Source organism: Leopardus geoffroyi, chromosome A2 (genome assembly GCF_018350155.1).
Source record: "Leopardus geoffroyi isolate Oge1 chromosome A2, O.geoffroyi_Oge1_pat1.0, whole genome shotgun sequence".
In the NCBI taxonomy this organism is placed as follows: Eukaryota; Metazoa; Chordata; class Mammalia; order Carnivora; family Felidae; genus Leopardus; species Leopardus geoffroyi.
This window is the reverse complement of record NC_059331.1, coordinates 53037239-53062681: the sequence shown is the minus strand read 5'-3', so window position 1 is coordinate 53062681 and position 25443 is coordinate 53037239. Positions and strand designations below refer to the sequence as shown.

At 40.3% G+C, this 25443-nt stretch overlaps 1 protein-coding gene across 6 annotated transcripts in view; it reads left to right on the top strand.

Annotated features, from left to right (window-relative positions):
* The window catches only part of VGLL4 (vestigial like family member 4), a 168514-nt gene that overhangs the window by 86123 nt on the left and 56948 nt on the right, over positions 1–25443 (top strand). Inside the window, exon 1 of one of the 6 annotated variants that reach the window (XM_045493818.1) lies at positions 577–1364. The exons of 4 other annotated variants lie outside the window; for them this stretch is intronic. In XM_045493818.1, the coding sequence (XP_045349774.1) occupies positions 1283–1364 (82 nt within the window). In that variant the 5' untranslated portion in view covers positions 577–1282. Of the gene's footprint in view, positions 1–576; positions 1365–25443 lie in introns of those variants that run through there. One more of the 6 variants, XM_045493814.1, reaches the window with a different exon arrangement.

Sequence of the window (25443 nt, the reverse complement as noted above, 5' to 3'; positions counted from 1 at the left end):
AAATGAAAATAATTTTATTCTGCCCCACACCCCATCATTTCAAGTAGGCATTTGGTTTTGGGTGTATCAGTCTTACTTGCTTAATCGCCCCTCTCTCTCTGTTTCTTCTTTCTCTTTCCCTCCTTGTTTTTTTTTTTTTTTTTTTTGAAAAGTTATTAGGGGAAAAAAAAAATCCTAAAAGTAGTTCTACCAACTGTTTTGGGGTCATGGGCCAGTCATTTAATCCCTCTGAGCCTCAGTTTCTTCTGCTGTAAAAAGGTGATACCATCCCTGCCCTGTTCATGTGAGTTGTTATGAGGATTATGAGAGAAGTTACATGTTAACATTAACATCACAATTTGAAACACTGTTAAAGTATAAATGGATATTATAAAACAATTTTGAAAAGAAAAAAGGAGCCTTACAAATATGGGTGGAATATATCCCACAGCAAAACCACTGTGGGTTTCTGAACCCCAACAGGAAGGTACAGCAAAGTTAAGTTCCACGGATGTTTGCTTCCATGATGGATTTTTTACTTTTTACTCAGCTCCTGAAAAAGAAACTTCCTGGGTTTGCTTTCTCCTCCTCCGGTTGTGCAGTGGCAAGCCTGCTTCCCGTCAAGAGCAGCTCTGCACGGCCCCTCTGTGCAGGCTCTCCACCTCCTCTTTCTCTTTCTTTCAAACACTTAATACATTTAGAGACTGATCTTGTGCAGAAAATATCCCTGACATTTGAAGAGCTCCAGGGATTCAGTGAGCATGCTCCGTGCTCCCTCCCGCTGGGAAGAGGAAGCTCGTTTACATACGAGTCATACCAAGCATAGCCAGCATGTCAGCGCAGTTAACTTGCAGCGGGCTGTGAGGAAAGCGAGCGTGGCTTTGTCCTAGGAAATGTGCTTCGTGTTTTTCGTTTCCACTCCTTTTTTATTTCGAAGAAAGACTCGTAAAGACTTCAGAAACGGTTTCTAAGTGCTTGATTGAGGATACAAAACATAGACCATCTACAAATAAACCCTTGAAGGGTTTTGTGCGAGTTTGATTTTTTTTGTGCGTGTATTTTCCCCCCTCTTTTTTCGTTTTTCTTTTCTTTTTCTTTTCTTCCTTTTTTTGTTTTTTGTTTTTTGTTTTGTTTTTTTTTTGTTTTTTAACTTTTACATACTTTGTTTTGATCATCTGAGGCTGGGCCTCCCGTCTTTGTGAAGTTTAAGAGAAAGCCAGGAGCTACTCAGCAGTAACTGATTTTTGAAACGTACTCTTTTGAGGCGAAAGCAGAGAGCTGGTTTTCTGTGCTAGCCCAATAAATGCTATTTATGAAGATGGATCTGTTGAACTACCAGTACTTGGACAAGATGAACAACAATATCGGCATCCTGTGCTATGAAGGTAGAGGTTCTGTTCTAGAAATTGCTCTTCCATTGCTTTTGTCAAGGCCACTCCTCCTTTAGGGTTCTGAATGCCTTCTGTGTATTTTGTTCTCTTTCTTGGGATTTCAGGGGGCTTTGAAAGGCGAGTGTCTGTTATGTACTATTTTCAATACAAAGTTTGTTGTTCCCTATCTTAGCCTTCAGGGTTACGGTGGGGGAGGGAAGGCGGTGAAATATAAACTGTTAAAAGTTTGCTTTTTGCTTGCAACATATTAACTCTTCAAATTTTTAACTCTTGATTATATGATTATTTTTTATTTCTGTTGCTGTTTTCTTTAGAGGAAGAACTTCCAGGACCCAGTAAAAGTTAAACGTGTTGGTTTTTTTTTTTTTTCTTTCTTTCTTTCTTTCCCTGCTTTGATACTTATTTTAAACCTACACTGTGGACAGTATTTATACTGTATTGCAGTCAGTGCTTTGGATTTTCATGGAGAGGGGAACGGAAAGTTACAGTGAGTTTTTGTTTTCAGGAGTGATTGTCCCAAACAATGAAGAATTTTTCTGTTCAGTTTAGGGGACTGGAAGGGCACTCATGTCACAAAGCACAGACTGGCTCTTTGTCTGACTTCCCATTTCCTGTACAGCGCTGAGAGAGTTCTGACATTGAAGGATGTTCCCTCCACACTCCAGTCCCTTGTGGAAGTGATTGCACAATGCACCAACCAGAAAGCTAAAATTGAAAGAAAGAAAGAACCTACGCTAAATTCTTATTGTTTATTGCCTCCTGCTAATCCATGAGGTGTTTCCCCACTGGCTTGTAGTGTTTCAAGCTGTCTCTGTTAGTAGGAAGAAGAGAAAAAGTGATTTCTTAATCTGTTGGAACATTATCTACGTGCGATTTGAAACAGTGGTAATGGCCAGGGTTTGAGTGGCCGGAGAGGCATCTCCGGGGGAATTCAGCTTGGCAGGAGGAGTGTTTTTTGTTGTAACCACATACAAATCGAGGAGGAGACATCTCCTTTCTGATTCAGGACGGGTAGTTTCCATGTTTTCTCTTAATAGTGAACTGAATGTTTCTTTTGAAAAAGAAAACATTGAAGAAACTTGAATTTTTCATGTAAAAATTGCAGGCCTGTTGTCTAATCAATTGAAAACTAACCCTTTCCCCTTCAAGGAAAATAAAATCTCATTCATAATGTTTTTTACTTAACTCTGTGGATAAAGATCTCATACTTAAGAATTTTTTTAAGGTATATATTTTTAAGCTCCTGCTTGTTCCATTAAAGAGATTTTTGGTGAATTGCTTTCTTTGAATCTGCTTCTTTGAGTAGCCTGTTGCTTCTGAAGTCACTCATTTAAAAGGCAGACACTCCTTTAAAATGTTGCCTGTGAAATTAACATACTGTCGTTTTTTAAACTTTTCTTTTTCTCAGTGAACAGGAAATCAAAACTTTTAAGGCAATATCTGTTGGCCTGTCTTTGTCGTTGAGTAATATGATATTTTCAAAACAGAACGTAACGATCAGCCTAAGAGAGGAGTATAGGGATTGCGAGGAAATTGATACCACATTAATTTTTTATATCTCCAGTTGGGGGTAGTGAGGAAAAGCTTATGGAAAACTTGTCCAGGTTGATTTGTTGTTCCGTAGTGTGTAATGATACTCGAAAGTAGTCTGCTTGCAGCCCCCTGTCTATTTGGGAGGAAGAAACTTTGATTTTGAAAGTTGAGTAGATACGTGGGATGATTTGCTATAGTCTGTTTGGTTTAAACATCTGCTGCTATTTTCCTTACTACGAAAGTTAACATTATTTTAACACCAAAATAAATACACAGGAAATGAAGAAAAGCACAGCAAAATTTGAGTGGTGTTTATAGTGGGTAGTTTATGCCCTGGTGGTTTTCTTAGTATAAACAGTGCACACATCTGCTCTGAACTCAAAGGGTGTTTTTGAAGATGAACATAAATCTCAGATGGGATTTTTTTTTTTTTTTTGGTAAGAAAAGTAGGAACCTTTGCTATTATTGTAAATCCAGTACTTTGGGAATGTTCGTATTAAACATAGCAGCTCACCAGCATTCCAGGGAAGTTATTTGGAAAGTGGAACGTACAGTTGTAGGCAGCATTTGATTTCACTTAGGACACAGGCAAGTTTTCCATCTCTTAAGAATAAGGGACAATTTAGTTTTCTGAAGTTTTGGTTTTAAAAATCAAGATGTTGATGGTTGTTCTTATTCTCTAGGTCAATTATACCATATTCCTGTGTATTGTACTTGGCTCTACTCTGCTAACTAAACCATGTGTCTGCACTGTCTTTCTTCAGCCTCTGTGGCAGTGTTCCCACAACTAGATCTTTTTTAGCCAATTATCTTGTAGCATACAAGGCCTTTCTAAAATCCCACATGGAAAGCGACTCCAGTGGCTCAGATGTGGACTCTGCTCGGTGACTGACTGCTGCTTTCACCTTAGTAGTCTGTAAGCATAACTGAAAAAGAAAATAAAGGAAGAAGGTTTGGGGTGGGGCCCACTGGTAGGAGAAGGAGAAGATTGGCAAAGGACAGAAAGAATCTAATTTCTGGAAACCAATTACCTTCATTGGTAATGGGCAAATTAGCAGAACTCTGCTTGTGTTAATGTGTCTCTTCAAAACCTTTATGGTTTGTTTCCACAACCCTCAATAGTTAACTTATGACCCTATTGAATGTTCAAATTATACCCACGTGAACCCCAATTTTGCCTCTATCTCCGTGAAGAGGTCATAGGCCAACCTCAGCCTTCGTTTTTCCCCTGTGAACTCCTGAGAATAATTCACTAGTAGACTGGAAAGCTTCATGAAGGCAGGACAGTCTTTCTTGGGCACTACTGCATCCTGGAGTCCTGGCACGGTGCCCGATTTGGCTCTCAGTAAGTGGCTGACTCAAAAAATCCATGAAATCTCTCCACTGGTGGTGTAGTCCCTACTGTACAATTTAGCACTTCATTATAAAAATCTTGTATTCTCTAATTATCTCATAATTGCAGAGCTGTACAGGGCCTCTTAGATCTTAGACATTTGACTTTTTTTTTTTTGGCCAAGGAAACTGAAGCCCAGAGAGGTAAGTTGTCCATTCAAGTGTATTCAGAAAGTTTGTGGCAGAAATGAGCTGTGGTGGGGATTCAGTGGTTTTGATTAGTCTCTGATTTTTCTACAGCATTCCCGCCTCCAAGGTTATTTTACGTCTTGTCTTCTTAATTAACAGCCCCTCAATGATAGGGACTGTGCTTGGTCCTGGGGGTGCTCCCAGCTCCCAGCTCCCAGCCACAGGGGTGGCATCTTGGATTACAACACACAGCGAACCTGTCCTGGAGTCCTCATTGCTCTGAAGCCAGTTGCTGATCTGGGTTTCCAGGCTGTTGTGACGTTCAGGAAAGAGTCATGAGGACTCTGGGTGACCAGCCTTGTTGGAATTTGTGCTTCTTCTGCTCTGGTGCTTAGGTTTGCTTACTTTTTTTCTGACTGTGCAGAGCAGGAGGCCCTGTGTAATGCCACTTTACCAAGAGTGTTTTCCCAAGGGAGCAGGGAACTGGTTAGACCATTGATTTTTCTCAAGATGGCTGACGGTTATATTTACATAATTACGTGGTGCTGAAAACATAGGTCCTAATAAATGTGCTCATGGTTGGCCGTGGCTTTAAGCTGCTGTTAGTGATACTTTAATTATGGGTTAAGAGCCATTAGTGTGTAATTTGGTAGAAGAATTCTCCCCTTTTAATTTAATAGTGCGATTTATATTGGGAGAAAGTAAGAATAAATTGTATATTGCAGTCATCGGAAAGCTTAAGATTCTGAGTTCCTCAGATTTTGAGCTGTTCATTGTTTTAGAACATAATTATCACTTATTTCATCACAGGCTGCACTTAAATTAATTTTCTGGAATCGAAAGGAAAATGCACACAAGAGTTGTGGCCTGAGACTCTGCCAGGGATACGAGGTTAGGTGAGGGATTTCTTTTGTTTTCTGCCTGTCTAACCAGCAGCAGTTTAGTGTCCTTTGTCTAATGAGTTCAGAGGCATCAGGAAAACTTAGAGCATTGGGTACTGTCGAGGTGAAAAGGCCACAGAGCGGAGCCATTTGAACCCCCCTCTGTTCCCCAGGCCTGCGTATCAAGTGACCAGCTCTTGATCCAGAGGTGTATTCCGAAGTAGAACATCTGCAACTATTTTGCTGTGGAAATTGGTTTTACTTTACCATTTTATTTGCAGGAGAGGGTCAGGAGTGAGGAGAGAGAGAGGGAGAGAGTGGGAGAGGAAGAGGGACAGGGAGAGGGGGAAGGGGAGGGGAGGAGACGAGACCCGAAGGAGAAGGCAGAGGAGAGGAAGGCTGAAAGGAGCTTGGTTAGTACAACATGCCCAGGTGAGCCCAAGAGATCTCCTGCGAGAGATCTGGCCAGTTTGTATTTCTTCAAATTACAGTTTGTGAAGGGAAGGTGTGATTATAGCCTCCTTCCTTCTAGCTCTCCGCCCTCGTTTCTCTACTCTCCTCTGGAAGGATTATTTTACTTGGCTGTTTATCTCTTGGAGCCTACACATGGCTTTGTTTTGGAAGGCAGATTTCTCTTCCTTCCTTCCTCCTTCCCTTCCCTATTGTCTGCATGGCCTTCTATTCCTAGCGTGTTTGGATTTGTTGCTGTAAAGATTTTTTTTAAACATGCCATAAGATACAAAAAAATCCCCCTCAGCATGCGAGAAGATTCCAGACCTCTCAGTACAGCCTTGTTCTGCTCAATTGTGAGGCTGTTGCAGAAAACTTGATTTTGTCTGAAGAAATTGGATCCAGACTTAGCACTTACGCATGTATACAAATCTATAAAACCAGTCTTACCAGGGATTGTTTCTGGCTAGGTTTGTTTTATCTCCTTATCTGAGCATTTATTCAATGACTGTTTATGTTTAGTGGGATCTCTGTAGTGCATACTGAGCTCATTGGAAGTATTTTCTAGTCTTGCTCAGCCATATCAGTTTGTTCTACAAAATAGTCCCTCTCCCTGTTATATTTTTTAATCAACTCATATATCGGCCACCCCCTATGCCCCCCTCCCCCCAAAAACTTCAGCCACGGACACTTAATTTTAAAAGTAGAGTCTGAAAACGATTTTACGTTCTCCATTTGTTTTCTCTTTGCCTTCCTGAATGTTATGTGTTCTGCTAAATTCTAAGGAATTATTTCCTTCAGTTTGCTTTGTTATCTTGCCGCCTTTGCTGCACTCCCCCCCCCCCTTTTAAAAAAAATACTATAGATTGTTTTAATTTCAGGGTATTATATACAGATTATGTTTAAATCCTAACAATGTGAATTACTACTAGTTGAAGGACTGTTTATTTCCCTTAAGTAAAATAGAAAATCTATTCTTAAAGTTATCTTTAATTTGTGGCCATTTAAATGATCTTTCTGAACTCTTTAATATTTTACTTGTTTGTTTGCAAAGAAGTCTCTAAACATAACAAACTGAGGTATATTTAGTAAGTGATTGCAGAAAACAGTTCTGTCCTTTTCCCACCCAGTATCCATTCTCTTAAATGTATATGGAATGCCTGTGCTCTGCTGGTATGTATTAAGTCTTGGGTTATCTCTCTCTCTCTCTCTGTCTCTCTCTCTCTCTCTCCCTCTCCCTCTCCCTCTCCCTCCCTCCCTCTCTCTCTCTCTCAACATTTTTTATTATGAAATGTGTTGTATGTACATAAACATGCATAAAACATATAAAACATATGTGTAGTTTAAAAAGGAACAACCTTATAATCACTACCATGTCAGGAAATAATCAATCACCTCCCTCAAGTATTCTCTCCCTGTCATATTCCTCTCAGCCCCAAGAGGTCATCACAAAGTTTTGTCTGTTTAGGTTTTTGTTTTTGTTTTTGTTTTTGTTTTTTTTAGCCCTGTATAATCAGAATTATTTTCTATGTCTTCTTTTGTGTCTTACTTATGAGACTTTTTACAGTGGAGATGTCTTTGTCTTTTCCATATGAAGCCAGCTTATCTTCAGGTGTGGAGAATCTTGGCTGTGGAACATGTGTGGACGCCCCAGCATCCTTCTTGCTCACCTGCTGGTCACTTTTAAACAGAGCTGGTGGACGCTTTGGTCCAAACTTTGTTTTCAGCCAGTGTTTTGTTCACAGTCTTCATCACCTGTCAAAGCCTTCTGTTATCCAGGCTGTAATGGGAAATGGTGCGTTTGAGAAATTCTGCCCAGTTTTGGTGAATGCAGAGTTGGGGGACACTTGAGAAACATACCTTAATTAGGATCTGAACAACGACTTTCGTTCTGCATTAATAAGCAATTTGCTTAAAGGCTGAGACTTGTTACAAGTCAACTTTGTTGCAGTGCCAGATTTTTTTGGATGTTAATCCAGGGACTTTTAGATACACAGAAAAAGCTTGGGTTGTTCCAGTATTCAAACAATACTCTACATTGTAGAGAGATGGCTGTCCGAGGGCAACAAAGATCTGAAACAATAGTCTGCATTATGCACCATCTAAAATTATGAATGAAAAAGAATCATCCATATGTATTGCTCTTGATTTTTATTTTATATCTGTTTTGCATGAAAATAGTTGCCTGTTAATTGTTCTTGGCTAATGATTTGATTTTAATAGAGTGAATTCTAGAATTTAATGATTTGTTGCAGATACGTTCTGCCAAGCAATTTAGCAAAGTTGTTTACACTACCCCAAGTCCAGCTGGACAGAGTAAGCCTGTGCTTCTTCCCTGATAACAGTTAAGGGAGTGATGAGTGCAAATTTCTGGACACTTTTCCCCCTTTGAAAACAAACACACATCTTCCATTATGTGGCAGCACTATTAAAGTGACAAGGGATTAATTTAAAATTTTAATTTAATGTCAACAGCTCTTTCCGGTACCCATTTTCTCCCATTCTTACTATGTGTGTCCTTTTAAACGATTGTTGTTGCTTTTTTTTTTTTTTTTTTTCTGATGAGCAGCTGATAAACTATTGGCTGACCCCAAAGAGAACTCTTGTTTTATTTTCCTGATGAAAAGCTATGACCTTTTTGCCAATGCATAAAATCACCCATGAGAGGGCTTTGAGTAGCTTTCTTTAAAGGAATACACAGTAACAGCTATACCAGGCTCTCTAAGTTCTACTGAGCAGAGGGCACAAGAAATGGAAAATAGTAGTCATTCTCAGGATAAAACCTATAAAAAGTTTTCTAGCACTCCTCTACTGAATTCAGATTTGGGAACAGTTACCACCAGTTTCTGGAGACCATGATGGGAGCCCTTTTTCTCTGATAGGCTTTACACCAGTAAAGGATGGCTGATGTTGGTAGGGGAAGAGGCGGACTAGAATTCTAGAACCAGTAGCAGACATCAAACATCGCTCTTGGTGTCCGATGAATATTATATACATGCTGTGCTTCGTTCTGTATTTTGTACGACACAGAGTGGGAAAAGGCCTCTTATAGAGCTGGAAGAACCCTTATATATCCTTTAAGAAGAAACTAGAAGAACCACCACATCGTCCTTTTCCACCTGCAGACTCTTCTGAATCTAACTCCACGTTTCTTCCCTTTCCCTTAGGATCAGCAAAAGGCTAATTTTAATTCTTTGATTGGTGGCTCCCTGGTCCCAGCTCTTCTGGCCTCAGGGACTTTATGATCTGTTTCTTTTCTGATTTCCCCCTTCTTCCTCTCCTGGTTCTTTCTCTTCATCATGTGTTTATGCACACAGGTCTCTCCCAACTTCAAAACAAAACCAAACTCACCCCTAAATCTTTTGCCGCCCCCCCAACCCCCCCCCCCCCCCCCCAGCTGCAGCTATTAGACTCTTTTCTTTGCCATCCAGGTTTTTGGAAGAATGTGGTCAACCTATTTCTGGTTCCCTTCTGCCCAGTCTCTCCTCAATCCACTGTTGTCTGATTTCTGTTCCCACAACTCCACCAAAGTTGTTCTGGACAAGGTCACTAAATGATATCCTTCATGGTAGCTTGAGTGGGCACTTTTTAGCCCTTACCTGTTGAACCTTTTAGTACCGTTTGGTGTTGATTCCTTCCAAAATCTTAAAATTCTTATATCCCTTGGCTCGAACACTTTTTTGAGTGTTCACTCCCTTGGGAGTGAGGTGCTGGCAAGCATATAGTGAGTAACATCAGCAGGGGCTTTCTCGAGCTTCTGGGGTTGGTAGGAGGGTATCAAAGAGTGAGGCAGGCTGATAAACATTCAAAACGAGCAAACTGTGGTTACAACTTGAGAATAGATTGGAAGGGAAGAAGGAGGGAATAAAGAAATAGAGAATGTAAACCTGTTGCAGTGGTTTAGGCAAGAGATGGTAGAAACCCAAACTGTGGTGGTGGTCGTGGAAAAGGAGAGTAGTAGACAAACTAAGACTATTCAGAGAGGAGACTGACAGGAAGGACATGGTGAGAGATTAGAGCAGGGGATGAGGGACAAGATACAGAAGATGTTGAGGGTGCCTCCTAGGTTTCCAGCTTGGCCACATGAGTGGAGTGTGCTGCCATTTGCAGAGATGGGAAACCAAGGGAGAGGACTGGGTTCTGGGATGAGGTCATGAGTTTACTTTTGGATACATTGAGTTTGAAAGACCTTTGAAATTTCAAAGAAGATCTAAATATTTTAAGGTTGGGTATATAGGTCTAGAGTGATAGGAGTTTGGGGTAGAGAATAAGTGAAGCTCTGGGCAAGAATGGTCACCGAGGAACAAAGAAGACAATCAGAAGTGGAAGAGGTTCTAGGAGCTCTTCTTCTAGTTAGGGCTCCATCAGTTTTCTTTTTTATTCCTAAAATAACCCTACAACTAACCCTTGCCTGCAGTACTGTTCCCATCTAGGCTTTTATTCATTATATTACCAGAATGCCATCCCTTATGTACTGTTCCAGCCTTAATCTTCAATTATTCCTTCACCCACACCCTATAGTCCAGATACATCAAACTACAGTTGACCCTCAAGCAACATGAGGATTAGGGGTGCCTATCCACCCTCCCCCCGCCACCTCCCATGCACTTGAAAACATGCATGTAACTTTTGACTTCTCCAAAACTTGACTACTAATAGCCTACTGTTGACTGGAAGCCTTCCTGATACTATAACATAAACAGTAATTAATGTATATTTTGTATGTTGTGTGCATTATATCCTATATTTTTATAATCAAGTAAGCTAGAGAAAAGGAAATGTTAATAAAAAATCATAAGGAAGAGGAAGTACATGTACAGAACTGTACTGTATTTACTGGAAAAGAAAACCAAAACACGTAAGGGGACCAGAGCACTTCCAACCCACGTTGTTCAAGGGTTAGCTGTATTTCCTTTGGATGAACCATTGCCTCTCTCTGAAATCCCCCCTGCTCTTTGTCTTGGATTTTATTAGTCTCTCAAGTGCGGAGTCTTCTAGAAAGTGACCCTCCTCACCTCTGCCTTTTTAGCTGGGTTTTGTGTTGTGTTTGTGTTTTCATGGCATGCCATGCATGCTTTTGTCAGAGAATTTATCTCTCTTTGTTAAATACTCCTCTGTCTCACTATAATCTCGGGACAGCTAGAACTTGGTCTTTCACCTCTGTTCTTAGCACCAAGCGCCATGGTGTCTACTTAGGTATGAATCTCCTCCAGTGTCTTTTTGTTAAAGAGAGAAACATTGAAATTGTGTGATTAACCCAAGGATACTCCATTATTTGGTAACACAAGAGAGTTGGTTAACTCTTAGAATGTCCTTCTTAGAGGAAGGAATGGCAGCTGGGAAAGGAGGGTTGAAAAGGAGAGGGGAAGAAAGAAAACTCTTTGAGGCTCAGTTTCTGTATAGAAACATTGCAAATGGGCTGGTTGGTTGTAAATAACTGCTCCTATTCTTGTTTCCTAGTTTCTGCACTGTGGATAGTCTAGTAGATAACTGATCATTTATGGGAAAATACTTAATGCCTATTGTGTGCTAGGCACTGTTTTATGTGTGGGGGGTATAGCTGTTAAGAAAACAGGTAGTGATACCCTGGATGTTTGGAGCTCCATTCTGGCAGGGGAGATACCGTGAACAGGCACATAAACAAGATAATTATAGATTATGAATAGGTCATTATTATAGGTTGACGTCTATTAGCTGATTTACTGTTTGGAATAGTTACAGCCATACTTAAAAAAGTGACTGCTCTTATTGTTAAACTTCAAAATATAGATTTGAGTGGATGATTTATTTCCCTCATGATGCTGTGAAGGATTTAAAAGTATTTTGAGGAGGGGTGCCTGGCTAGATCAGTTGGAAGGGTGTGCGACTCTTAATCTTGGGGTTCTGAGTTTGAGCCCCACGTGAGGTGTAGAGATTACATTAATTAATTAAATGTATATTGAGGAAGCTTTTAGAAAATTTCCTTTGGAATTTTAGAAGTTGGATCTTTTACTTGGCTTTTAAACTATGGTCGGAGAGTCAGACTGCATCACTCCATTTTACGTTGAGAACTAACATTTATTGTACTATTACCAAATTTTTCGTTAAAAAATTTTTAATATTTATTTATTTTTGAGAGAAAGAGAGAGAGACACGGAACGGGAGCGGGGGGTTGGGGCAGAGAGAGAGGGAGACACAGAATCTGAAGCAGGGTCCAGGCTCTGAGCTGTCCACACAGAGCCTGGCGGGGCGGGGTTTGAACTCACCGTGAGATCATGACCTGAGATGAAGTCAGGACGCTTAACTGACTGAGGCACCCAGGTGCCCCTCAACTTTTTCTTAAAAAAAAAAAAAAAAAAGTCAAATTTTTTTTGGGTCCTAAGAGGAATAAAATATATTTAGAATTTAAAAAATTCAGTGAATTTCTAAACGGCTCAAGGCACCAATTGTATGTTCTTCTTAAACTTTTCCGATCAGACCTTTAAAGTTCTTGCCCTGAACAGAATAGATCTTCCAACACCCCAGGGGGAATTTTTATTGTGTGCTCTTTATGATAAGAGTATTTGGGAAGGGCTGGATAAAATGTAAACCTTGGACTTCATATGTATAATAGACTACTGGGATGTTCCACCTGTTCAATTTTTGTTTTTCTTCCTTTGTTTTTATTGACGCATAATTGATTATGGTGAAATCTTAAGGGCATGGCTTATAATGAATTTTTTTTCCCCTATAATTATTACCTTTTGGAAGAACCCAGATCAAGATATAGAACATTTCCATTACCCCAGAGTGTTCCTTCATGTTTCCTTGGACAGGCCATACACCTTCCCCAACAAAGAGAACCACTATTTTGACCTTCCCTAGTCCTGGATTAGTTTTGTCTACTTTTGAGCTTCATATAAATAGAATCATTTGATTCCAACTTTTTGTGCTCAACACAGTATTTTTGAGATTCACCCATGTTGTTGAATGGATCAGTACTTTATTCTTTTGTATTGCTGTGCTATCGTCCATTATGTGAGTATGTCACAATTTGCTTATCTGTTCTAAGGTTAGTAGACCTTTGCATTGCTTCTAGTTTGAAATTGCTGTAAACATTTTTTTTTTTTGTGGTAAAATAAACATACACTAAAATTTGTCATCTTAACCATTATTAGGTGTACAACTCTGGTATTAAATTCATTCACTTTGTGGTACAACCTTGACTTTTTTGTGCAGGCCTTTTTGTGGACATACACACTCCTTTCTTTTGGATACATACTTACGTGTGGAATTTCTGGGTCATTTGGGTATGTTTAACTTTGTGTTAGAAACTCTCATCCGTTTTCCAAGTGATCATACTGTCTTACTCTCCTACTAGTGTTGTAGAAGGGTTCCAGGAACTGTACATCCTCACCAGTACTTGGGTTAGCCCGTCTTCTACATTTTACCTTTGCTGGAGGTTTATGGACAATATTAAGGTGTTTTTCATTGTTAACTTAAAATTCATTACTTGTTTTCCATTGCTGTTTGGTATTATGTGCGAAAAGACATATTCTTAACTTTTGATGGGTTGATCATCTCAGAGGCTGGAATATGTGTATATTTCTTGTCTAATTTCAGACAGAGGTAGTGATTTTGGTATTGTCAAAGGAGGGGTTGTTTTTCCAAATGGGTAAATCCAAGCCATGGAAACCAGCAAGCAGCTAGATTGAGGGATGTGAACAAACACCAACGTGGCACAGAGGACTCTTTTTTTGGGAACACTTTTCCTTTAGCGTAGTGTTGCTTTATTTCTTACTTGGTAATGATTCATCCAACCACTGGCCTGTTAAAATAAAGCTCAGGGAATAAGCTCTCTTAGCTCCACAGTTTGATTTATCTTCTGGTTTGTCTACCATTCCCTCTGTAGACAATTTTATATTTCCCCCCAGTTTGGAATGTTCTTCCTGCTCCTTTCCAGCTATGTGAATTCTGTATATCCTTCAGGGTGTAGCTGAGCCTCCCTCTGTGAAACTTTATCTGAAACTTTTTGTTGGCAGGGATTGTACTGTGTGCAACCTTTCAAATCCTCCATGGCTAACAAGATGCCTTGTCTTCTTTCATGTATGACGATGTTTATATCCTCCTCTTTTGAATTTCTGTAGGGTTTATAGCCTGTAATATTCATTTGGCAGTTATATCACCTTGTATTTTGTTATCTTTAATGTAAATAAAGTGTGACATTAAAAGCAAACAAATGTAATAACTTACACATCTAAATAAGTAAGGTGTTCAAACTTGTCTTCACAGTAATTACCTTGGAAAATTACACATTTAACCTAACATTGTGGTGATCTCATTCCCAGAACATTGTTGGTTTTTTTTTTTTTTTTTTTTTTTTTGAACTTGCCTTCAAGGTCTGAGGTATATTCTTTGGAATATTTTATATGGTGGTTAGTGACTGTATACGTATGTGTACATGAATGTATATACACATATGTATTATATGTTATGTGTGTGTATATATATATGTATATACACACACACACACACACATATATATGCGCGTGCGCGCGCACGCACACACACACACACACACACACACAGATATATACAAGACACTTCGGATATATATGACACTTGTAGAGTACTTACTGTTGGCCAGGCACAGTTCTGTGTAAGTATGCCTATAAAATGATGAGCTAGTTTTTTTCTGTAATTTCAAAGCCAGTTCCACACGTGGAGTGACAGTTTTAATGAGTGAGTTTTCTTTGGAATAAGTAGGTACACATCATTCTAGAGTGAGTACTTTGAAAATAACAAGACACCTTTGAATGTTTAACAAAAACTTTTAAATTCAATTTCACTGCCATCTAGATAGGAAACCACTACATTTAAAGTGTAAGTTACTTGAGGGAAAGGAGTCTGACATCCTTTGTGTATTCTCTGCCAGTAGCACTTGTCATTGTTTGTGACCATGGTAGGCACTAAGTAAATGTGTGATGATCTGAGATCATAGAGCCCCCCTTTTTTTTCTTTTTAAAGTTTATTTATTTTGAGAGAGAGAGTGCGCCTATGAGCGGGAGATGGGCAGAGAGAGAATCTTTTTTTTTTTAATTTTTTTTTAAGTTTATTTATTTTTGGGACAGAGAGAGACAGAACATGAATGGGGGAGGGTCAGAGAGAGGGAGACACAGAATCTGAAACAGGCTCCAGGCTCTGAGCAGTCAGCACAGAGCCCGACGCGGGGCTCGAACTCACGGACCGCGAGATCATGACCTGAGCCGAAGTCGGACGCTCAACTGACTGAGCCACCCGGGCGCCCCAGAGAGAGAGAATCTTAAGCAGGTTCTGTGTTGCTGGCACAGAGGCTGATGTGGGGCTCGATCGCACAAGCTGTGAGACCATGACTTGAGCCAAGATCAAAGAGTTGGATGCTTAACCAACCCAAGGAGCCACCCAGGCACCCCTGTAGAGCCCTTCTTTTATAGGGGGTAGAGATAATTTGATCGTTAAACTGGATAGACTGATAGTTTCTGGCTTTGTCTTTATTCTGTTCAGCTTTGCTCCCTGATTGTATTTCGTGCAGTGAGGCTATTGGTGGCCTTCTAGCAACGTGTTTCACTTTATGAAAGATGTGAATGCCACTTAGTTTATCTGTAAGTGAGTTTTTGTAGAATGAGCCTTCCTTTCCCATTAAAGAGGTGGGATAATCACAGCTCATAACTATCACAGTGGTGTCTAGAGGGAAATGGTGTCTAGGGTGGGAAATACGCATGGCACCTTAAAATATGTTACTACCTTGTTAAGGTTATGAAATCTCCAAATATGCTAGATCTGATGTGTCATGAGGAAACAAAACTTCAAATTCCTTCCTTTCCCAGGGGCTTATCTTTTAAGTAACAGGAGAATGAGAGGACACCTCAGTACTCATCCACCCATACAGCGACTCCTGTTATTTTGATTTTGTGTCATAAGTATGTAGGGTGTTTTTATTCTTTTGCACGTTTTTTTCTTTGTGTTCAGGATTTCCCTACCATGTTTGATTTGCCTCATTTTATTTTTAAAGTGTTTTTATTTTGAGAGAGAGGGAGAGAGAGAGAGAGAGAGGGAGAATATGAATATGAATCCCAAGCAGGCTCTGTGCTGTCAGTACAGAGCCCAATGCTGGGCTTGATTTCACTAACAGAACAGTGAGATCATGACCTGAGCTGAAATCAGGAGTCAAGCCAACCGAGCCCCCCAGGTGCCCGATTTACCTCATTTTAGGTATCGTTGCAGCTGTAGCAGTTGCTTAACTAGCTCTTACAATGCCCAGGGCTCCCTGAGAATCTTGGAAAGATTCCAAGAGCTACCATATTTACTCACCTCATCGTTGGTTCTGTTTCTGCTATAGGTTTTTAAAGGTGATAGTTATTTTAAAATTTAGTATTTTTAAACAAAATTCACCCCTGTAAAGTGTTACAACTCTGTGGTTTTAATATATTCACAGTTGGGCAACCATCACCGTGATCTAAGTCAAGAGCATTTTCATCACCTTCCAAAGAAACCTTATACTTGTTAGTGATCACTCTCCACCTCCTTCTCCTTCCAGACCCTGGTAACCCCAAGTCTACCTTCTGTCTCTACAGATCTGCTTATTCTGAACATTTCATATAAATGGAATCATACAATATTATCGTCCTTCGTGACTGAGCATGATGAAAGGTTCACTTATGTTGGAGCATGTATCGGTACTTAATTCCCTTTTATTGCTGAATACAGCCCCTTGTATACCACATTTTATTTATCCAAGAGATAATATATTTCAAGAAGCAGCAACAGCTCCTGGGTAAAGGTTGGGCTGAGCAGTTATACAGACTACAATGCCTTCCTCACTCTTCTTCAGCTATGAAAAAGCAAGAGAAAAACAAGCCATTTTGTTTGCTGATTTGTACCCGCACTCCGGCAAAGATGTCATGGGCCCATCCCAGTGGTATAAGTTCTCTAGAGCAATAGTGTGGTTTATTTTTAGTACCTGAGTGATAATTTCTGGTTACAGGTAGGCTGACAATCTCTGGCTTTGTCTTTATTGCATTTGGCTTCACTCCCCTGTTGACACGGTGCACAGGGCAGTAGCTATTTGTGAAGTTGGTAGACTCCTGGCTCTCGGGTAATTTACACTTTAGATGTGGTGATTTTGTGTAGATACATAAAATTTTTTTTAAATTTTTTTTTTCCAACGTTTATTTATTTTTGGGACAGAGAGAGACAGAGCATGAACGGGGGAGGGGCAGAGAGAGAGAGGGAGACACAGAATCGGAAACAGGCTCCAGGCTCTGAGCCATCAGCCCAGAGCCCGATGCGGGGCTCGAACTCACGGACCGCGAGATCGTGACCTGGCTGAAGTCGGACGCTTAGCCGACTGCGCCACCCAGGCGCCCCTAGATACATAAAATTTTATGTATTCGTGTGTGTGTGTGTATGGCAGTGAAATTGGCTTTTTATTTTAGATCTGTAATTTCACGTGGATTATTTATCGATAGATAATCTATATCCATACATTATACATAAATTTGAAAATATATACCTACATCTGTATCCATATCTATCTGTATGGATATAGATAGATAGTTGGTCTTGGACATTTTCAAGCCTGTACTTTGAACCAAATGAACCAAATGTCATTCAGCCTACACCAGAATGGGTTGTAAACTAAGTGTTGTGTAGTTTTGCTCTCAGTTGTCTTGGGGTCAGAGAAGATAGAATGTCAAATGCTTGTAGGATTTAAAAGAAATGTGCTGCCATAGATGAATGATCCAACACAAATGGCAGCACACGGCTCTCCTGAGCGATACCTTCTGTCCCGAAGTAGCACTGAAAAACAATCTGGGCCAAAAGGAAAAAGCTTCTGGTACTTCTGAAGTTTTGAAAAGAGAAAGAGAAACTTTAGAAGTTAGCATGTGATTTTTTTCTAAATTATTTTATTATTTTATTTCTCAATTAGTTTTACTTTATTTCTTATATTCTCCAAGTATTTACAGAATGACATTTTACAAGGCAGATCCACCAGAGAATTATGATCTCTCCCTCCACTGACACCAGTCACGCTGAACGGGTCTTCATGCTGTCCTCAGTTTACCTGCTCTGACCTCTCAGAGAGTGATCATGGTGGCTTTGTAGCTGGCCTCAATTTAATCATGAGGAGTTAGTTGGGAAAATGTGAGCAGTTTCCCACTGAGCAAGTTACAACAAGTTCCTGGAGTTAAAGTAGAAATTTCTCTTTGCTCCCTTCCCTGTTCCTTTTGTTTTTCTGGGCTTTGAGAAATTGATGAATTGGACCTAGAATCTATTAGGCTTTTATTGAATATCTCAAGGCCTTTATTGCACAATTGAAAGCTTTTGGGGGCCTGAGTTCTTTTGTTATGCAAAAGACATATAGGAAATATATGACAGTATACACATTAAAGAGAATATAAGGCAGGAGATGGCATACCCATTTTCTGTGTAAAGAAACTGAGGCACCAGTGAGGGTCACTTAATTGCAGATTCTAGCCTCTAAAGAAGTGAACGTAAAAAAAAATAGAGAAATACATCTTTGTTTGAAAACAGAGGTGAGCTCTTCTAAAGGCTATCTTTAGCGATTTCACCTGCTATTGTTGGCTGGTGGTAATGGGGAGAGCCTAAACTCTATTTCTGAACCCCAGCTCTTCAGTCATTTCTTGATTGAATGCTTGAGCATTAAGATACTCACAGCCATCAGTTTTCCCTTCCACCAATCACTGCTCCAATACCCCTTAGGCAGTTGGAAATGTTTGCTTGATCATAGTATTGATTGATTGCACTATTGATCAGTTTGGAGACTGGATGGGGCCCAAGAGAAGATACAAGCAAAATGCAGGGAACCTCCTGGGGAACATGGTAAAATTATAGATTTTTAGGGTCCCTGGACAACTTTTTCATGAGGACTGGGGTCGGGCTTAGGAAAATGCATCTTAAATAAGCGTCTCAGGTGGTTCTGATGCAGGTGCTCCAGAGACCACACTTTGAAAAGCATTGTACCAAGTGGAGAATAGGAGTAGCTGAATGAGAAACAATAAGGAAAATTTCCATAGATTGATAAAAATGAATGGGAACTATTTTTGCTCTAACTAGGAGCTCAGTAGATCAAGATCATACTTAACCAAAAGTTAATTTATTCCCAAATTTCCAGTAATGCATTTGTCACATGGAGTCAGTTTCATTTGAGTAGCCATAGAAATATTCATTAGCCACTCACAGAAAATCCTGCTATAAAAATAGAATGTCTCTTTTGTATGACACCTATTTTTAACTCTTTGCTAATACAAGAGCCTTTACTGCTTTTCCTTCATGGATTCCTTCTTCTTTTCCCTTCCAGAAAGTCTACAGTGCCTTGATATTATTCCAGTAGGTAATGTGCTGTCCCAGTGAGGGGACCTGATTATGTGTGGGCTGATGTGGAAGCTAGGATTTGGATATGTAGGAGGTGATGTCACTTTCTCCACCTGGAATTATCACCTCTGTGCTTTCAGCCATGCTTGGGATCCATACTAGGTCTAATGTGAGCATCTTCCGTGAATATCCACCCACCTTTGGCAAGAAAGGCAGAAACGCTAGCCATTTAAGATGTTTGCAGAACTACCCAGCGCTTAAGTACATGGGCCATCCGGTGTCTGAACAGCCCTGAACGATAGAAAATGTGAGAGTCTTTCAGGCTTTAGTTTTCAATGTGACAGATGGAAACCTCTCAATTACATGAGCTCACATCTGTCTCTCTGATCTGACCGGGTCTGTGCCATAATGTGCTGTGGAATTACTGATTCTGTAATCCTTAGAACGCATGGTTGAAGTGAGATTGACAAAGAGCTAGACCCTAAAGGTTAATGGCACAGAGAGAATGAGGACCCTGGAGAACTAAGAGTGAAATATGAATGTCAGTGGTTGCAACCACTCATCCATCTAATTTGCCAAAAGTTTAATATAGTCTAGGAGGCCCCAAATTACAATGTTTCAGTTTGGTTTTATTTCTTCATTAGTCTAATTCCCATTGACCTCATGTCAAGGCTAAAACAGGTTAGGAGCATTCTGGCATGGGAGCAGTTTTAACAATCATTGTCAACACGGTTTTAAAGAAAATAGGCTGGCAAGACACATGTAGATTCTGCAGTCTATTAATAGCGTGACATTATATTTCTTTATTTTGTAAAACCATTAAAGCATGGCTTTGGGAAGATGGATGGAATTTCTAAAACGGGCAGAATGTCTATGGTGAATGTCACTGTTGTTTATTTTCCTGGAGTTTGCCACCTAGGTGGATGTGGTGGGCATTTAGCCATGGCTGGGCCCTTGGTGTTCAACACAGGCTGGGCTATCAGGAAACAGGATGGGAAGATAATGGCTCTTAGAAGAGCATTTGTTATAACATTCCCATGCCTTGTAAGAGATAAGAATAAGAGTCAGATTTTGTGTGAGGGGTCTTTTTTTTGTTCCTAAATCTGAAGGCCAGAGGTAATGGTAATAATAGATTTGAATGAAAGCACAATCCACAGAATGGAAGAACATTTATACAAATCATATATCTGGTAAGGGGTTTGTATCCAGAACATATGAAGAACCCTTACACCTCAACAATACATGGACAGTAACCCAATTTAAAATTGGACAGGGACACCTAGGTGGCTCAGTCAGTTGAGCGTTCAACTGTGGCTCAGGTCATGATCTCAAAGTTCATGGGTTCAGGTCCCATGTTGGGCTCTGTGCTCACAGCTCAGAGCCCGGAGCCTGCTTTGGATTCTGTGTCTCCCTCTCTCTCTCTCTGTCTCTCCCCCACTCATGCTCTGTCTCTCTTGCTCTCAAAAATAAGTAAACATAATTTTTTTTTAATTTTTTTTTCAACGTTTATTTATTTTTGGGACAGAGAGAGACAGAGCATGAACGGGGGAGGGGCAGAGAGAGAGGGAGACACAGAATCGGAAACAGGCTCCAGGCTCTGAGCCATCAGCCCAGAGCCCGACGCGGGGCTCGAACTCATGGACTGCGATATCGTGACCTGGCTGAAGTCGGAAGCTTAACCGACTGTGCCACCCAGGCGCCCCATAAATTTTTTTTTTAATTGAACAAAGGATTTGAATAGACGTTTCTCCAAAGAAGATATACTAATAGTCAATAAGCAAATGAAAAGAAGCCTCAATATCATTAGTCACTAGGAAAGTGCAAATTGAAACTACAGTGAAATACAACTTCACACCCACTAAGATGGCTAAAATTAAAAAAAAAAAAAAAAAAAGACTGTAAGAAGGGCTGATGAGGGTATAAAGAGATTGGAACTCTCATACATTGCTGGTGGGATTGTAAATTTTAGGCACAGCCACTTAGGGAAACAGTTTGGTAGTTCCTCAGAATGTTAAACTTGGGGTTGCCATTTGAGCCAGCAATTCCATTCCTGGATATACACCCAAAAGAATGGAAAACACGGCCTCACACTGACATCCATAGCAGCATTATTCATAATAGCCAAACAGTAGGATCAGTGTGAATATCCATCAGCTGATGAATGGATAAGTATGTTGTGTTATAGCCCATACAATGGAGTATTATTTGTCATTAAAAAGTAACACAGTACCCATGCATATTACAACATGGATGTACCTTGAAAACATTATGCTATGTGAAGGAAGCCAGACACAAAAGACTACAATATGATTCTATTTATATGAAATGTCTAGAAGAGATAAATATATAGAGACAGAAAATAGGGTAGTATTGCCAGGGGCTGGAGAGAGGGGGTACAGTGTGGGTACTGACTGCTAATTTTTGGGGGGAAGAACTATTCTAAAATTAGATGGTAGTGATTGTTGGAGTGCCTGGCTGGCCCAGTTGGCAGAGCATGTGATTCGATCTCGGGGTCATAAGTTCAGCCTCCATGTTGGGTGTAGATTACTTAAACATAAAATCTTAAAAAAGATTGTGGTGATTGTGGCATGACCTTAGGCATATACTAAAACACATTGAATTGGACACTTTAAAGGGGTGAATTGTGTAGTATATGAATTATATCTTATACTATGATACAGTTTGGAGATTTGAAGGGAAGGCTATTGTTTGTATTGATACTCCTTTAATTTATTCTTGAAGTTCTGCACATACCATTCACTTCCATGAAAACATTTTGCAAAGTATTACCAGTTAGGTGATGAGCCTTATTAATGGCACCTAGAGGGCCATCCAGTGAATATTTGAGCACCAGGCTTTGTGTCCAGTGCTCTTCTCAAGGAGCTGACAGCCTAGTGTCAGGCTTTCTTTTTGATCAGTACTAGTTATTATATAAGAAACAAGTTGGCATCATGCATGTTGTAAAGTAAGATAATCTTTAGAAAGTAAGTTGTGGGTGGGGGTGTTTGGTGATGATGAGCAGAATATGGGGATGGAATTCTAGGTGAATCCAGTCAACAAGGGCAGATGTGCAGATGGCCACGTGTATATGGGGGTATGTCACTTTCCAGGTTGAAGGTCATCATTGGCTGCTCCCCATTGCCTGCAAAATACAGTCCAAACTTGCTTGAGCATGGCCCAGTAGAAAAGGCTACTGCAGAATTTCCATGCAGGAGAACTCCAGTGACAGCAGTCTGATTGGAAGTGGAAGGAAGCAGGGCTCATGGTCTTGTCTTGAACTTGTCTGCATAGCAAGCTAACTGCTTGTAATGAGTATTTATTTGAGGGGGGCTTCTAGCCACTAAAGCCTTTAGATAGCCTAAGCCCAAGGTGTCCCCCAGCATCACTGTTAATGGGCCTTTCTCTGCCTGTCTCTTTAATGCACTTTCACTTTGCCATGTATATTCCAGTGGCTGGGTTGCCCATGCTTTTTCCCACCATCCTTCACTGAGTGCTTGTCTGGTCTGCAGGATATTTTTCTCTGGCAAACTCCTGCTCATCCTTCAAGACCCAGCCGGAGTACCATCTGCTCCGTTAAACGTCTCTGAATGGCATGTGACCTTGGGCAACTTGACATGCCACCTTTTTGCTTCCGTTTCCTCTGTAAAATGAGACTCAATAAGAATACCTACTTCATAGGTAATTAGAAGGATGACATGAATCCGTGTATATAAGCTTTGCAACACCAAGTAAATGCTCCTCAGGGTTCCCTATCATCCTGATTATTAACTTTGGGTAGAATAGGTGGCTCTCTGTGCTTCCTCTGCACGTACATGCACTTCTGTTACTAACCATAAATTACAGGGTGGGAGGGCCTTGCAAATTCGGTGAAAAGTCTCCAGGATGGTCAAAACTCCATAGATAAGGTTGCTCATGTGTTAAAGGAGGTGATAGTGAGTGCACATTTCCCCCATTTTATAGTCATTCCAGGGAGTCTATCTTGGGATGGAGATTAGACTAGATGACTTAGGGTCCTCCTTCTAATGTAAAATCTTTCCTGCCTGAAGGAGCCTCTGTGTGTGGAAATACTGTGAATGGGTGGGAAGTCGGGGTCTGGGGAAGGGACAGGATAGGATGAGGGAACTGTAGTGACATCCTAAATCCACCTGACTTTCCTGCCTCTGCTCCCTAGCCCTGTCTGGTTCTAGACCAGCTCTATTCCCCCCCTGTAGACTCCAGCAAGTCTGGGATGGCCTTCTGCATGAACACACTGAGTACCCTGCATTAAATTGCTGGGGAAGTGGACCTGCTGCTTCGTCCCAGACCTCTCAGAATGAAGATTTGTTTCCTTATACGCATGAAAGCCCAGGGAGAAACTTGGCTTCGGTGTAACTGCATGCTGTTTCAGAGAGCCACCTTTGGCAGCTGCCCTGGAGCCCCATCAACTTTCCTCATTTTCATTTCTACAGTGAGGTTTGCCCCTTGATATTTTGGGGAAACCCACCCCTCTGTACATTCAGGAGGAAACCATTGGAGTTTCTGTTTTACGGAGCGGGGACACAGCAGCTTGAGGAATGTCTGCACCGAGGATCCAGGGGCTCCCGCTGTCAGCTCACCCAGGCTCCTCTGTACCTTTGAAGTGGAGGGCAAGCCTTTCATCTTCCCTCATTTTCACTTAATGACAGCCCAGCCTTTGATCAGCTCAGTTTTCCTCTTTCTTTTGCTTCCTAATGAGTCACTTGGAGGTAAGGAGAGACCTGAAGTGTAGGCCCTGAACCGGCCACAACTTTTATGAGCCCAGTGGTTGTTTGACCTTCATATCTTAAGTAAATACACCAGAGGACTCAGTCCTTCCTGGCCTTTCATTGATAAAATTTGCTCACTGGCTAATGTAAACTTTAAAAGAAAGGTGGAGGGGGGGGGGGGGTAGACAGGATGGAGAGAAGTAGAGATGAAATGTAAGTAGCATCCCCTCCCCTAATATTTGAAGTTGTTTAATTTGGGGAACCCCCTTCATGTTCAAACTTGCCTATAAAACTCTGCATCATGGGGATGCATTGTGTTTGAGAAACACATCAAATTCTGCATGCTAGTGGAATATTTGTTTTCAGATTAACTGTTACAAGTTTTTAGTTTGTATTTAACAGTATCTTTTCTTGGCACTTGATAAGGATACAAAAAGTGCTTGGGGCACCTGGGTGGCTCAGTCGGTTGGTTGAGTGTCCAATTCTTGATTTTGGCTCAGTTCATGATCTCCTGGTTTGTGGGTTCAAGCCCCATGTTGGGATCTGTGCTGACAGTAAGGAGCCTGCTTGGGGTTCTCTTTCTGTCCCTGTTTCTCTGCCCCTTCCCTACTCCCCTGCTCTCTGAAAATAAATATAAATAAACCTTAAAAAAATATAAGCAGGAGGACAAAAACCATAATTGTTTAAAAAGACTTCTCTCTCTCTCTCTCTCTCTCTGCCTCTTTCCCCTGCTCACGTACTCTCTCTAAAGTAAAAAATATGTATATAAAAAATAAAGTTTTCCTTGATGTAATACACTTTTTTGCATAAAGATCTTAAGATTTCCAATTAATGTTAAAACCTAGGAAACAAATCTGCAATAGTCCCTTCACAAAGCTACTCTCAGATTCGCATAGTCTTTGGTGATGCTGTATGCTATTACCATACCTCTGTTTGTAATGTAAAACAAAAATACATTTTGGTATTAAATACTGTTATCCATAGATGAAATTAACTGTTTGCCTCTCCAGTAAATCTGCAATAAATGGTTTAATACTCTCTCGGGCTAGTGTACTTTTAGACTTCAAGTACAATAGTGTTTTAGTTTTTGGTTGGGGAATGCAAACATTTTTCAGTCATAGCTTATGTAAACTATAATTACTGAGTAAAATTTTTCCATAAAAGGACTCCAAAATATACTGCTATGAAAATAAAAACTAACATAACTGCATATTAGCTTGGCACTAATTTAATGAAGGATGTTATATTATAATTGTTTAGGATTGGTTTATTTCAACATAGGGTGGATTTCATTTGAGTCTGTTTTAAATCACTGTTAAGAATTTTTATTTTATAAGTACGTATTATTGAGATACTTGATATTCTTTACAACTCAGATGTTACCCGGGAAACACCTATGAAATGAAATTTTTTTTAATTTTTTTTTTTTTTTTTTTTTTTTTTTTACATTTATTCACTTTTGAGAGAGAGAGACAGACAGAGCACAAGTGGGGGAGGGACAGAGAGAGAGGGAGACACAGAATCCGAAGGAGGCTCCAGGCTACGAGCTTCAGCACAGAGTCTGACACAGGGCTCGAACTCACAAACCATGAGATCATGACCTGAGCCATGATGAAATGTAAGTAGCATTAC